This window comes from Agelaius phoeniceus, chromosome 3 (genome assembly GCF_051311805.1).
Source record: "Agelaius phoeniceus isolate bAgePho1 chromosome 3, bAgePho1.hap1, whole genome shotgun sequence".
Classification (NCBI taxonomy): domain Eukaryota; kingdom Metazoa; phylum Chordata; class Aves; order Passeriformes; family Icteridae; genus Agelaius; species Agelaius phoeniceus.
Genome location: NC_135267.1, coordinates 108,164,368 through 108,180,341, shown reverse-complemented (window position 1 = coordinate 108,180,341; position 15,974 = coordinate 108,164,368). Strand labels below are relative to the sequence as shown.

The following is a 15,974-nucleotide window of genomic DNA, read 5'->3' as shown; positions in this document are numbered from 1 at the left end:
ATATAATTACACGATCTTGGTTTAAAAAACATCTAAAAAAGGATAAGAGTTGAAATTCCCTGTAGATTAACTTAATTATAAAGGAATGAAATATTTCTCTAAGGAAGCCTCAAATAATACTCTTAATTTTAAAGCCCCTGCAAATGCACAGCTAGTATCATGCATTGTGCACAGTGACCGAAGACCCCAGGAATGGAGGCAAAACATGGATTTCAAAAAGCACCTCCTGATCCTATTTAACATACTTTTGTGAAAAAGCTCCCCCAAAAAAATGCAGCATAAGCTGTGTGCACAGGAGGGACACACTTTATTCAGAGCCCAAAGACCCAACCCACTCTCCCAGGAATATCCCATCATTACAGGTCACTGGCCATCCTACCTACCACCCAGCAATGGCTTTTCCACTCGACCTGGTGATGAGCAAACCAGCCCTTGAATAGGCCCTCTTCTCACTGCTGAGCTATTTCTAGATGCCCTTTTGCCTTTTCATGTACTTCAGACAGGAGCAGCAGTGTGGCTGTTCTGAGAAGTCCAGCTAAGAGGTTTTCCCTGGAGCAGAACAACTTTCTGCATTCACAGCACAGAAAGAGACAGATCTTTTTGCTGTGGTGTTGTTTTTTTTTAATGCCACATCAAACTAAACTAGTAAGGCTCAAGAACAACATGAACTCCTCCCTACCTGACTCTAGGGGAACAACAGGAAAAAAAAACATCTGTATTTAGCATAGAATGTTGCTAATACATTAGTTGGTGATAAGCAGAGCTCCTTCTGGAACTCAAAAAGCCACATTCTTATAGGATTTCCTCCTGCCCCCTTTGGTCCCCTGTAATTCTCCCTCGAGGTGGAGGTCAGAGGGTGCAGGCTAAAGAAATGCCTCTTGTTAAAGCTTCACAATTCACCCCCTGCCAACGTGAAGAGTTCCTGCAGGCTGCAATTCCAAGCACAGCCCTGAACAACAGCAGAGTTGTAGTCCCAAATAGAACCCCATTTCCTTAACCAGTGTGGAGGAAGCCTGCCCTGCCTTCTGAGTGAGGGACCAGCACCAACTTCCCTTCTCTGCAAACACACTGCAGCTCTTTTGGCTTGCACCCCACCCACAGCAACACACACCATCTTTTTTTTTAATTCTCTGTGCAGTTCATAACATCTAACTGCAATCTGACTGACAGCAATTAATTGAAATTTTTTTCAAACCACAAGTGAAGTCTGAATAAAATAGGTGGCAGGGAAGTGTTTGATGTTCAGAAAGCTTCCAGGGTATCAGATGGCTTCAAAGAAGTGCATGCAAAGAAAAGCAGGATGAGAGGTCCCATGAAAAACTTAGAGCACACAGAGTAAATAATTTCAAAGACTGTGTAAACAGGGGACCAATTTAAAATCTGAAAACAGTGATTACAACTGCCCCAGTCAGCCTGATAACCTTACTCTTAATTGGGCTGTAGGACTCTCTTATTTAGAAAACCAGTACAGAAAACCAGGGGAGGAAAAGCACCTATTAGACTGTTTTTTACTAGATCTTCTTTCATTAAAGATTTGGTGCCTGTAATGTATTTCCAGTGTTTCAGGCAACACAGATTGAATTGATGCACAACAGCAATCCTTAGTACTGTGCAAAACAGAACAACATCAACATACACATTTTTTACTATTAAGAGATTATTCTGAGCATTTAATAAAATTAATTTGCTCAAACACCAGCTATTTACTCTCTTTGAATTGCCTTGAATATTTTTTCTCCCATTCAGCTGTACCAACTTAAGTGGAGATAAACAAAAACCTGTCTCAAGTATCCTCTTTCACCAGACAGAGGATTATATAAATAAGACTCATCCAAGACAAAAGGTTCACCCTGACCACACAAATAGTCAGACAGCAGCACAAGTGTCCTAGAGGGAGCACAGCTACACAAACAAGTGCTGAGGAAAAAGCAACACGTGGATTTGGAAATGCAAGATAACAAGGACACACACTACCACAAAATTCAGTAACCTAGAAGGCAGATGGAGTGGATGACCTGAGAGAGGCTGACTCTGTACAAAATAGCTGATATGGCATTTGAAATCTCATATTGCATATAAAATGTTTCAGGAAGCAGGCTCAGGAGACAATTGTCAGGGGCTGTGTGATTTCCCTGAGCAATCCTGAGGATGATCAAATTTGTTCCTGAGGCTTTTCTTCCTGCCTTAATGTCCATGCAGATCCTCACCCACAGCTGGGCTGCTGCTGGATTGTGAACCTTGGCAATCACTCTGACGGGCGTTTCATCACATTCCCTCATCTCATTTTCAGTTGTACCCATCTTTCTTTTTTCTTTAGATATGAAGATGATAACATGTTCAGATGAGATATCAGTGCTCCCTTAGGAGTTAGCCAGAGTTGCTCTCATCCATGCCTGGGCACCTTGGATGTGAAAGCAGCCTAAATTACTACCAGCTCCACCATGTAATTGCCCTGATATCACACACACAATGATATTGTTCTCTCCTCTCCCCCATAAAGCTGCATCTCAGAATTTACACAGTATTTCAAGGCAATTGCTTCCCTTCCTCAGTGTGTTAAACAACTATATACACATATGTGTAAGAGACTTTGGGTCTGTTTGGAATACTATTCCTGTTCTCCCCAGTCCACTCTGAACTGCAATACAACCTCTATGGCATCCATCATTTCTCCAGAGGCAGGTCAACAATATCTAACAGTGAAACAAGAAACTGCTTTAAGTACATCTAATTTGAGACTTATTATTCAAGACCATTTCCTCATTGTGCTGGTTTTCTGACACACTTTGACTATTTGTGAACTGGTTTTTTTTCCCCCACCACATGCTACTCCATCATTTCCTGTGCTGAGCTCCAGTGTAGCTGTCAGCTACATTTCTGACCTCTCCTCCATTGCAACAAAGGCAGAAACTCCCTTCTGGTACTGGAGTGGATGCTGATGAGGTAATATTCAGTCTCTCATCAATTGTTACCATATATCTCTGTCCTTTTCCAGCGCTTGCAATGCTGCCTATTGTAGTATCATTTGTAAATGTAATTAATGAGGTGTTTATGTACTCTTCAAAAATCATTAAGTTGTTAAATTAAACTGCATTTAGTGGTGCACCCTGAGTCACCCTGCATGCTTTGGTCCAGCTCAGTATGCTGCCATTCATCATCACCCTCTATTCATAATGCCTCCAGCAATTCTAGCTCCTTTGGCACAATTCATGTTCAAAGTACTTCCAATTGTGGTGGGGCTTTTTCCTCTTTTTGCAGTCATTTCTAGATATGTCCTTTCTGTTTTTGAAGGTAACAGATCTGTGCTGTTACAATCTAATGTCTTCCTGCTTCCTTCTCAATCATTACAATTACTAATGCACTGATGCTCGCTGATTTAGGTAATTCTTTTAGCATACTGCAACTTGCTATCACCAATAGCTATTTATTTATGTGTCATTAACATGGCCTTTCCTCCTTTTACTCATTATCTACTTTAAAAATCCTTGTTTTTCTCTTTCACATACTTACTTCATCTTCTTGTTAAAGAGGCAATCAAAATAGGCCATCCATCAGCACAGCTGATTTTCTCTTCCTATTTTTACACAGGTAAACTTCTTTCCCCCCAGTTTTTGTCTGTCTTCTTCATACTGCAAATATTTCTGTTGCCATAACTCAATTGACACTCAAATGTTGTCTTTGAGTCAATTTGAATCCTTTGTTCACTCTGTCAGGTCTCTGCAAGCCTCAGAAATCTGTGGATATTTTAAATCACTTTTTTCTCCTTCCCTCTACACCTACAGTACTGGATCTTGTGAAACCCACTTACAACTTGGCATTCCTCTCCTCCAGACTCACAGTAAACTACTGCTCCCTAATTGAATGAATTATACATCTTACTTTTCTCCAGGCTTGGTTTGGTCATTAGGACAGACACTCAAGCAGCCTTCACTTCCCAAGGCATCACTGAAATCACCACCCTTAGGGCTTTTCAGAGCAGCCCATGATCTGTCATGTGGCCTTTAAAATCCATATTGCTTGCTAAGCTTCCAAATGCTGCCATGAATGAATGGCTCTTGGCTCCTGTTCAGTTTGTGCAGCTGTGTTCTGCAAGTCCGGGTGCTGAGCATTTTTTATCTCAAACAGGTGCACAGGCAACAGCTCTTAACCAGCAAGGAAATAACCTGTGTATGATTTCTCCTGTGGTTGTCTTTTCTCATTAAAACACCAGGCCAAGTTTCACAAAATATCAGGCTAGTTTTCATGAAATATCAGGCTAGTTTCCATGAGTACAATCCCTTTTTATTATTCCATATTAAACACCATGCTACCACCTAGAATGTCCTAAAAATGACAGACTCTCGACAGACACAAGCATTGCCTGCATTGACCAATGCCCACTAAAGTTTTTCCTTTGTTATTTCAATACTCTTTTTTACACCCTTTCATAATTATTATTCTATTTTCGTTTTCCCACATTGTATTAGCAACTTTATTCAAACTAACCTGAATGCCCTAAAAGCCTGTAATTGCCCAGAGCAGGCAGAAACAAGGATAGATGTAGGAACAACTGCAGTGAGAATTGCATGAACATCCTTTAGTGTTTAAACAATACCAGAGAGGGGTTCGACACGTGCCCACCCAACCCAAGGCTGTTTTCAGCTCTAATTTTTATGCCTAGAATTAAAAAAAAAAACAAAAAAACCTCAAACCCACCAAAGAAAACAGACCCCACAATGGTTTGTATAATGGCAGAAAGAGGGCCTGCTGGGAACCATTTTGAGAAGCAGAGAGAGGATGTCATGAGCACAAAAAGTGTCCAAGAGCAGAGCTCTCACCAAAGAGAAAGAAATAACTGATATTCATCAGGTCTCACTCTGAAGGGCACATCTGACTTCAGTTCAAAGCCCTACAAACTGTCCTGCCCTTCTCCTCAAAAAGCTTTATCTTCCATTTGTGGTATTTCAGTGTTAATAACTTCCTCTTACTGAATATTACACCTTCATATAATACCATTGGTTCAGCTTACATTTTTTAAGATTGTGAGTATGTTTGCATTCTAAGTTGCCAAAAATATGTGCTATCATATAACCAGCCAAAATGACCCCAAAGGTGTGAAGTCAGGCTCAGAAGGCAAATTCTTTCTCAAACCTACAAGGAACTAAGCCATGCATATGTGAAGACATAAACTGCAACCGTGTCAGCTACAGAGTTAAAGTTCTGGAGCTGGAGAGGGAAAAGCTCCTTTCCTCTGTGGCCTTTGAAAATTTGGCACTTTGAGGTAAAACACTGTACTATGCATTTCAAGTTCAATGAACTTAATATTTCAATGAAATATCACATAAATAGGCTATTTTATGATAGATTTTGGTGAGAGGGTGCTAAAACCAGTAACAATTGACCAATACCCTTATTTTTAGGAAGAACTATTAACAGGTAGAATAAGCAACATATTAATCACTTCTCAGCTATTTAGGAGGCTACACTGCATGCAGTTATCCTCCTGACCAGTGAGCTTCTTAGGGTTTTTTAAATAAATAATACAGTATAAGAATGAGCCATGGGATCAGCTTCCTCCCTTCTTCAGTGAGACAGCTGCTTGTACTCCTACTACCAGGCACACTTTCCCCAACTCCTAAAATAAGCTTAGCCCTTTCATCCAGCAATTGTTTTGGCCAAATAATGTTTAATTTTTTGGGTTCTCAGAGCACGAAGAGCAAGAAATGTATCTGGAAGCTTAGAATCATAATTATTCTACATCAAGGAAAGAAAGATCCAAACTAGAAAGAACAATAATGTGCTCTCCCACAATACTTACAATTGATCTGATGTTGTATTCTTTTGCCAGTTTCAGAGAGGATTTATAGCAACTTGCTAAGTTTGCTTTATGATCGTCAGTGAGATGGCCTCTTGCAATTGGCCCAACAGTATGGATCACATCTGCAGTGAATAAAAAAAGATGATAAAGAAACATTAAAGATGCTACTGTGTCACACAACAATTCAATCTGGTATTATAGCTATACACAAAAGGTAGAAATAACAATGTAAACAAATGTATTTAACCAGAAAACACATCATAATCTGCATGTCCAATAATTAAACACTAATCAGCAAAGGTTAAATTTTGAAGGATTTGGACTAAAGGAGAACATGAGAAAGATACAGGGAATGCTTGTTACATGTCTACTGCAGTGCACACACTGGAGAGATGAAATGTTTGCACAAATCCTCTAGATCTTAAGGCCTCTACAACTGTAAATACTGTAGAACTTTGAAACAGTTGTTCTCACTCCTCAAAGCCCACTCACTGGGGAAGTTCACCATACAGAGCCTCAGCATTGTTGGTGATACACAGGTCATCTTTGCTTTTCCTCAGTAACCATTTGAGAAGAAGAAAAGTTGAGACTTAGGAATGGGTTGGTTATTCAAAAAACATGCTTTCCTCTCACATCAGACCAGATGGAGATGCCATGCAGTAAAACAAAATATTCTCTTTGAAGAAATTTATAACTAGCAAAAAGAGAAAGCACAGTCATCTTAGGTATGATGCCTTCGGACTCATCAAAATCTGATGCTGCAATCAATCAAAGTCTCTAAAGTGCTGAAAGAAAAATGAATTCAGGAGCCTGGAGTAAAAAAAGCATTGAAAAGATACCTACAAATTAAAAGGTACCATGATTTTTTTTTTAATCTCCCTCTTCCTAGCCCCCCAACCATTATGAAGCACATTTACTTTTTACACATCATTCTTCCATAGTGTATGTGAGCATAATAAAATGAGCTATGGTGGCAGAAGTATTTTTTTTTCCTTTCTTTATAATTTCCTACAATGCATAGCAGAGATAAACAGTGGCACTATTTTATTTTCTTTTTTCAGCGTTGCACTAACAGGGATTAGGCCAACACTTTCAACTGCAGTACTGCTGGTCCCCTTTTAGGTTGTGTTTCTGTCCCATGTGGGTCAGGTTTCCAACCAACATCTGCTGTTGCTATACTCCAGAATATTTTAATTTACTCACAAATCCTACTGAATTAACACCATTATTCTTTGTCCAAGCTGGTTTTGATGATTTCCATCCAACAAATGCCAAAGCATAAGAGAAAATGGACAAAATAACATTAAAATGCACACTGTCTTTTTTTTTTTTATATTCAGACATCATCTGTCTGCTCTCTGCTATTTAAAAGGTGGCTTTTAGGCTGAGCTCTATTCTGAAAAATTCAAAATCTTTTCTATACATTAGCCACAAAGTGTTGATAAATCAGGAAATAAAAGCACATCTGATCCCCAGTGCCCAGAAACACTGAGGAATCCACTGTGATGGGAACTGAAACCTGTAACAGCTAAACTTCCCAACTGCTACAGAAAACCTCCCTCCTGTGAAGTAAATAAAAGGTTGAGAACTCTTCTTTCCATTTTGATCACAGTAATTTTCTCCAGTTGTGGGAACAAGATGGACGGGTCGGATAATTTCTGTTGAATGTCACAGCTGCCAGACAGTGACTCCAGAGAACCCTCCCTACCACTGAACCTTCAACAGGTGTTGAGTTTTTGTCCACTGACAAGGGGGATGACAGCAGGACACTAAAACAAGCTATGAGCTCAGAAAAGAGTTATACTCCCACGTGTTTTTTAGCTGCTATCATAAACTGAGGGCTATTAAGAAAGGACTTGAAAAAAGGATAGAGCTAGTTTAAAATTTGCTTCTGTGTGCAGAGATAAGGTTATGTGAATACTTCTATTACCAAAGACTAATTTCTGTTCATGACTACAGCAGTTTCCTGGAGGTTGGAACTTTCCAAGGAATGTTTCTATTTGGAAGTTCTGGCAACTTCAGAGAAAGGGAAAAAAAACCGAAACAAAACTTCTTGACTTTTTTCCCTTGTTTTTTATTTTACAACAGGTGAACTTCGATTATGAGGCCAGAGACATGATTTAACAGTAGACTTGGCAGCATGGGTTACTGGAGGTACTCAATGACCTTAAAGGTCTTTTCCAACCTAAATGATTCTATGATTCTACAGGGAAATGAAAATACTCATCAATCTCAAGGCAGTCAAGTTCCCTACACATTTACATACACCAAGATCAGAGTTATCATGATGAATTTCGAATTCACAATACCCAGCAGCCAACAAGGAAATCAAGGAACAACTATAAAACCAACTATAAAAGAATGTGTAAAGGATTAAGAAGAAAAAGCATCATAACGTTTCCCTCTTTCAGCTAAGGCTGAGTTTCCTGCATTTCAATGTACAGCTCCTTGAAAGCTGAAGATAATGGCTTAAATTATTCATTTATTAATTAAAGGAAAGGAGGAGTTTTGGGGAACAGACCAAGTACCAAATTCTTGCCAGAGTCCTCCTGTATAAAACTCCCACAGTATAATTTCTAGATGAATTTCACTCACCAAATCTTTAGCTCCATTCCTTTAGTCTTTCATTATTAAACACTAGTTTAATAATGCTAGTTTTGCTCAATAAGTGCAAAATGTTTTTGTCACCTTCTTTTCAGAACTTCCCAATTTAGCATTTTCATAGCAACTCATCAGTAATCCTGTATTGCTGTACCAGACACTTCACATAAATAAGTAACCTTTAATGAAGTTATTAGCTTTTATGTTTGAATTTTTCCAAGTCCATCATAGGTGGTTCTTTAGCCAGGACCCAAAAGATGGTTATGAATTGAATAGGCCCTGACCAACCCAATCTAATGGGAGGCATCCTATGGCAGGGGCTTTGGAATTAAATGATGTTTAAGGTCGCTTCCAACCCAAAGCATTCTGTGATTCTATGAACTGGTTTATAAAAATATCACAACTACTGTAACTGTTCATAGTATATTATTGGCAAAGAAATGCTTTTCTTGGGCACATTATTATACTGAAACTTGATAAAGATTGTATTAGCAGAGCAGCATTACTAATATGCCAGTGCTTTATGGTCAGCAGACAAACAGGGAAGTAAAAATTATATTGTTGTACATGGTCAGTAAAATCAGTGTATACATACATTTCCTAAACTACATAGGAAACTACAAAAACTACAGTAAGGTCAACTACATCGAGCTTATTCTGCTTAAGCTATTCCGAAATACTTTAAGTTTGCAGGCGGGCAAAACCCTTTGAGATTATACAGGGATAAAGGAAACAAACCAGAAAACAAAACAGCTCTTCCCCCTCCTTCAGCCCACACAGTTGCTACCTGAGAATCAGACTTCACAGGCTGAAGCAGAACCATTTATTTTTAATACATCAACAAAGACTGTCAAACTTTAAGCTTGTCTGTCCCAATAGTTTCCTTTCTGCTCACATTTTATCCCTTGCAGAAAGCAGCAGAATGGAGGAGTATGTGCCATAGGGGAGGTCTACAGATGTTTGTCCACAAGAAAATTCAGGGCAGAACTGCTGCCCTGCTGTTCTAGCTGGCACCTTCCACACCCAGCCAGAACAAGGATCCACCCTGGGGAAGAGCATGGGCCTTCTGAAGGAAAACACAACAGTAAAAGATTGCCACAGGACAGATAAAAAGGAATGAATTTCACCAGAAAAGGCAAAACAACTGCAGCAGCAAGGCAGGTGGGAGCACCAGCTGTGGGGATAGGCAATACCATGGTCTGAAGGTACATTGTGGACAAATGGCATGACACAGAAAAGATCACCTAAAGACTTTTAAATTGGGGAAAATGTAGAGAAACTCAAAAAATATTGAGCTTGGCTGGAAAAGCTGGCTCCTGTTTGCTCTTGTGGAGTCTGGACCCTTTGGGGTCCGAGCGCTTCTCAGTGAGGTCAAACAGGAGTAAGGGATGCAAACATTTCCCAAACACCAAATCATGTTTTTTTGTCTTCAAAAGAAGGTAAACAGGTCAAAAAGGGAATGGGCATCACTCAGAAAATGCCAGAATACCCATTTGTAGTATTTTAGCTTTTATGTCAAAAGAAGCTGCCAGCACTGCTGTGGAGTTGCTGATTTACTGTGGTCAGTCTTCCAGCCAAGCACACTGATAGGAAACTTCATTAAAAAGAAAGCTGCAATCCATGGGTCCATAAATCACTGTGTGTACACAGAGCAGAGATGTTTGCTTACATTTTTAATAGTCATTGAGGTGGAGAGCCCCCAAGGAAGGTGGATCCTTATCTGGGATTCAGCCCACAACAATGGATCAAACTGCTTTCAATGCTAATGAAGCTGTTGGTTTACAACAGTGTTTTTAAGGAGGTATTTCAGAAATGAAACTACAACTGCTGTAGAGTACAAACTTTATGCATAAGAAGGCAAAGGAGGCTTGTTTTCTCAGGTTTTTTTCTTAAAAAAGTCAATCCATACACCTTAACTTGCTGTGTCCTCACCCAAGTTTTTAACTGTACTGCTATGAAAAAAGGGCAGGGCAGTGTGGGCAAGGATGAAACATGATTTCCAGTTGAAAAGGGTGAAAAGAAGTGACTGCTCTCCAAAAACCCACCTGGAGGACTGACCTAAATGAATCACAATGTAATTTACTCTTCCCTTGTTCTTTGAAAACGTGACATTGGATGGCAAAAATATAAGCAGTGAGTTTTTCCAAGCAACTAAAAAAGTACAAGTAAGTTTCTCTCATTCCTTCCCTTACAGATGTGAGTGTGGTGCATTCACACTGCTAATGAACCACAGCCATGATCAGTTACATATTTTTTCTCTCATTCACCCCATTTTTACACATTCATAGCCATAATCAGCCCATCCACCCAACTGCATAACAAAGTTGGACCCTGTCAATCACAGAGGGAAGCAGATGAATTTCAAAAAGGGAAGGTGCTGCAACTGCATGGACCACTGAATTAAAAAAAAACACAACTTGTAAAAATTCAGAACATTGAGGGCTCCACTTGTAAATATTATCAGCTGATTTACACAATAAGCACCCATCACATTGGTGCTGAAAAGGGATCTGAGCTGAGGTTCAGTTTGTGGCAAATGGAATTACCTCCAGATACTCATACCTACTGGCTACCCCAATTCTTCAGAAATGTGAGCAGCCTATTGCTTTGGGATACAAATTGCTCAGCTTTTTCATTTTCTATTTCTACCTACATGCACTCGCAGATAAAAAGTGCATTTTCAGCATGCAAAAAACAGCTGTTAATTTTAAGTTCAGCTGAAATGAATCCCACAGGACTGCAGTCTAATTCTGTGTCTCCAAAAGCAGATTAGCAGAGCTGAATATTATAAATGCAAGACGCATTTTATTAATCACTGAGTGCTGTGTGTGACTACATACCATACAACTCCTAAGTTCAAAAGCCTTTCTCTGCTTTGTATAGGTATATATTGTGTTTATGAGCAGTTAAAGAGTCAGTTTCAGGTTTGTAGGCTTGGGGCAGTAAGCTCTGCTCAATCTGAACTTTGTACCTTTTATAACTGCCTTCTGTGATTAATTAGCTGTTTTGGGTGAATACAAAAAAATGTTTCATTAGCTGCAAAAGCTACAATATCTAGAAGTCATTTGTGTAAAATATTTAAGCCATTTTTCACTTAAATGGCATTGTCTGCCAAGGAAAGGTAAAGAATATATTTACTGTGAATTATTAACCAGCATCCTTCATCGTGGGTTAGATGTGTATCCGAACTACAAGACAGCACAGACAGCCAGAAAACAATATTCCCAAAGGGAGAGGAGAGGGATTTGCTGAGTCTGAGAGCCCCTGTGGGGAGCTGCACAAGTTTGCACTCAATAGCCTGCATTTAGCAGAGAGAGACCGCCCAGCACCCGTGGGAAGCTGAAAAACACAGGGAGCTTGTTTACAATGCTTACACCACTGCCTCCGCAGCCAGCCAGAGAATTAAGTCACACAAGTCAGAGCCCAAGCCCCTTTGGCACTCGTGCTTGTCATAAAATACAAGGCCCAAGTAGGACTGTGTAATCCCAGAGCAGTTCCCCTCCCATCAATGAACTTACAGCACCGCTCTGCCATCAGGGCCTCACCATTAACAGTGGAAACAAAAGTAGGCTCTGTTCAGGCAGGAGAATCAAGTGGTGCAATCAAGAGACACCGTGCTGTATCCCAAAGTAATGGGTTTTACAAAGCAATTTAGTGCCACGATGACAGATGTCAAAGCAGCGGCCAGACAGACGGCCCCACAACTTCCATGGAAATAATGGTCTACATGGAAAGCTAAAAGGCAACAGCTCTGCTTGGGATATTCATAGTGTGATACCAGTGAACGTGAAATGAACATGACAGGACTGAACATGAAGTTGTGACATTCACGACTTGTTATTCCGGGTCTCGTTTTTTAATCTCGGCTGAAGAATTTGCAGCAGAAACGCTCAAATGTTATCCTTGCTCCCTACCTTCCTACCCAAGTAAAGACCTTGATAAACAGAAGAGATGAAATTGTGCTGCCCCAGCAGCAGATTTTTTCCCCACACACTAGAGGAAAGCTCACTTTGCTGCAGCAGCAGAGGAGCTCAGGCAAGCACCCTCCTCATGGAGTGGCTCATGAAAACATGCACCAAGTGATCCCTTGACCCAAGCAATGCTTTCCACCTTTCCCTGACTATTATTCCTCACAAGTGGACAGGGCTACAGACAAAAATGTCCTTATGTGCCTTTTTGTTTATGTTTGCTACATATAGCAAAGCATGAGCCACAAAGATTCTCTATTTTTATTATATTGAATAGCAAAAGATGTTTGTGAACAACTTTGGGTTTAAATCATTCGATAAGGCTTTTCAACACTCAGAAATAAACTTGCTTGCCCTAAACTGAAAGTATTTGTTCTTTAGAAACTAAGACAGAGTTTCAGTCTATCATGCCACAAAAATTTTACACCAAAATCCACCACCTGGTGAAGGATATAACAGCAGACATGTAAATTTGAGGGATCCTTAATCTCACTGGACTCTTGATTCAGTAGAGAATCTCTCAAATATTACCCATAAAAACATGCAACACAAATCAAGTCATAAAAATGCAAATGGGGATCAAGTTAACTTCAGTTCTAGTTTTGGAATTAGATTAATGACACAGGCACAGAAATCAGAAATTAGCTAATTTATGTTCTCAGCTTCTCAAAGCATGGATCTCTTGTCACACATTGTCTGTTCTCAGTGTCCAGCCTGGTTCTGTGGAAGTGAATTTAGTTACCTCTGCTGGAGTATTGCACAATTGAAGCATAAATACACCCTTTAGGACATGGGGAAAATAAAACAGCAAAACAACCAAAACAAAATAAAATTCCAAAAGAAAAAAAACAAAACCCAAAACAAAAAACCCCACACAAAAACCAAAAAAACCAAAAACATCCACAAAAACCTCACTCAACTTCATTACAAAATATAGTACCAGATTGATTTTATCCAGAAAATTTTAATACTCAGAACTAAATTTCTTATGCTCTCCTCTGAGTGCTGAACAGTGCTACAGAGTGCTCCGATAATTTAACAACAAGCCATAGCAAAAGCTCTTCATTTCCTATTTTAAGGACTTTTTTCTGTGCAAATTCTGTTTTGATAACTTCTAGGATTTTGTATTAAAATGCTCTTTATTATTTGATCAAGTTCATTGTAGGGATGTTGGAACAAAGGAAGACATCCCAAGAAACAAAGAAAACAATCCAACATGTTATGTTTACCATGCCATGGGACATCTTAAATACAAGCAGATCCCCAATTACTGTGCCAATACTTGAAGGCTTTCTTTCCCTCATGAAAATATTGAATCACTCAAATTATATGTCCTTCATGTAGAAATTAAAAATATTATCATAGAAACTTACAAAATATTCATCTTCACTTGAAAGGATTGATGATTACAGTAGGAAGTTTCCAGAAGACCAAACTAAAGAACCCTTAATAACAAATTAGCAGCAGAATAACCTCAGGTGGAACAAAGGGAAACTGCCAGCATTGGTTTTATCTGCCCACTGAAGGGATACAAATTTTTTAATCAGATCACTTCAGGTAAAAAGATTTATAAAATACTGAAAGAACTGCTTCCTTAAGAAGAAGTTTTATTGGCTTCTTCAAGAGGCAAAGTATGACTCAGAGTTTCAAAGACAAATTTATTATATTCATAGATTCAGTTGTGCATCTGTTCCTTAAGGGAAGTACATTGCAAAAAGTTCCCACATTTGTTTTATTCATTTACTATTACTATATGTTTTCTTAGGAATAAACAAACTTCTTTCACCTCAGAAATTGGAGCACATAATTTTGTTTGACATTTCTCTAATCTACATATCCCTCACAGCAGAAATAAGATGCGTTGCTAAGGATTTTGCGTGTCTTCTTTAAGAAAAACAGAAAAAATATTATAAAATTACAGGTTCTCCATGTATCTACTAAAGACACCAGTGGCAGCTACATCAGCCTAATTAACTTTCAAGTTTGAATACTGGAAACCATGCAAGGAAAGTTCAGCATTTCCCTTGTCACAAACAATGCAATGCAGCTCTTGCAATACAGATAGGAGAGGCTTGTGCAGCCTCTTGGTACCACTTATCAGCTCTCAAATCCAGCTGGATGCAGATGGAGGAGAAGGTTGGAAACTAAAAGACTGAAACCATTAAATATTTTTAAAAATACAATAAACCCCAGGTTAAAAAGACAGAGCTGAGGATTCATTTGAACTGTGCTACAGGACTCCATTCCATACAGCAATAAACGCAGTGATTTATAGCTCCAAACTGGAAAACTGCTTCTTACCTTGGGAGCAATCTCACAAAAACTGGTGAGACTACTGCTTAAAGGTAACAAGGATCCAAACAGAGAGGAACCAGCAGAGGAAATGAGGAGTACACCTTCAGGATGAAGGAATCCACACTCACCATTTCATCTATTAAATGGTATGACTGAAAAATCTCACTCAATACCCCTTTTGACTTTCACAAGAAAACCATAGTCTCTAATTTACTTGACCTGAAGTATTTATCTTCTGTACTTCTGGCAAGCTGCATTTAACAGATCTTTGTCTGAAGTCAGTTCCTTAAGACATGGTTGCCCTACTATATCTATGAATCTACCACAAAACAACAAAAATGGGAAAAAAATATATTTACTATTGAAATCTTCCTCCCAAACTCAGTCAAACACAGTCAATGGAAACAGGGACATGATGCAGCACCTGAAGGCAAGCTTAACTCATTTTTAAAAGCTGACTAGATTTCCAGTTGGCAGTGCCACTTTAATTGCCTTACATAAGTGTGATAAGTGAAATAACTGGACAGCTCTTTGAACCATAGGATGAGACTTCTTGCCTAGAAGAGGAATCTCACTTTCTATCATCAATTGTATTTTAATTCTAGGTGGCTGAAACCATAGTAAAGCACCCTCCTGATATTAACATATTCCAGACACCAAGTTATGAGAATTCTGTACATGCCAAGATAAATTCCTTTGACTGTTCTCCCCCCACCTCTTCCCCAGAGATGCTCTCTAGTTTGAAAGATAGTTCAGTTTCATCAGCTGGCAATGAGACAAATATTAGTACTTGGAACCCAGCGCTCTGCAATCCATCCTACAAGAAAAGCCAGCAGATGATGGAGGAGGGCACAAGCAAGCCTGGTCCTAGAGGGAGGAGGGAAATAGAAAGACATGTGTCTGCACAGACTAGAGACAGATCATCTACACTACAGATACAGAAGGCAGAAAAAAATAACAGATTTAGAGAAGAACTTCAGTGCTTCTACCCTGCTACCTGCATGCTTTGTAATAAGCAGCTATTATTTCTCTGAATGCTTCAAACAAAAGGAGAAAAGAGGATAATTTATATTGTTAATAAATCCAACTACTGTTTTAGCACAACTAAGTAAATGTAAGTCTGGAATCAAGACTGAGAGCAGCCATTACACCGGAGATAGAATTGTCCTAACACACTTTGTGACACACACGTTCAGCCACCAGAGCCTTTGCCCAGTGCAAACACCCCACAACTTGTTACATCTTGCTTGTTCTCAGGAGTCTTTAAATTTGAGCCCAAGTTTACAATTTTCCCTTCAGTTCATATCTCACTC

General features: G+C 39.3%; 1 protein-coding gene across 4 annotated transcripts in view; it reads right to left on the bottom strand.

The window, feature by feature from the left end:
- MACROD2 (mono-ADP ribosylhydrolase 2) overlaps nucleotides 1–15,974 on the bottom strand; it is an 851,553-nt gene that overhangs the window by 348,492 nt on the left and 487,087 nt on the right. For all 4 annotated transcript variants that reach the window (XM_077176111.1, XM_077176112.1, XM_054629913.2 and 1 more), the window contains one exon: nucleotides 5,798–5,919. In XM_077176111.1, the coding sequence (XP_077032226.1) occupies nucleotides 5,798–5,919 (122 nt within the window). The remainder of the gene's footprint in view (nucleotides 1–5,797; nucleotides 5,920–15,974) is intronic.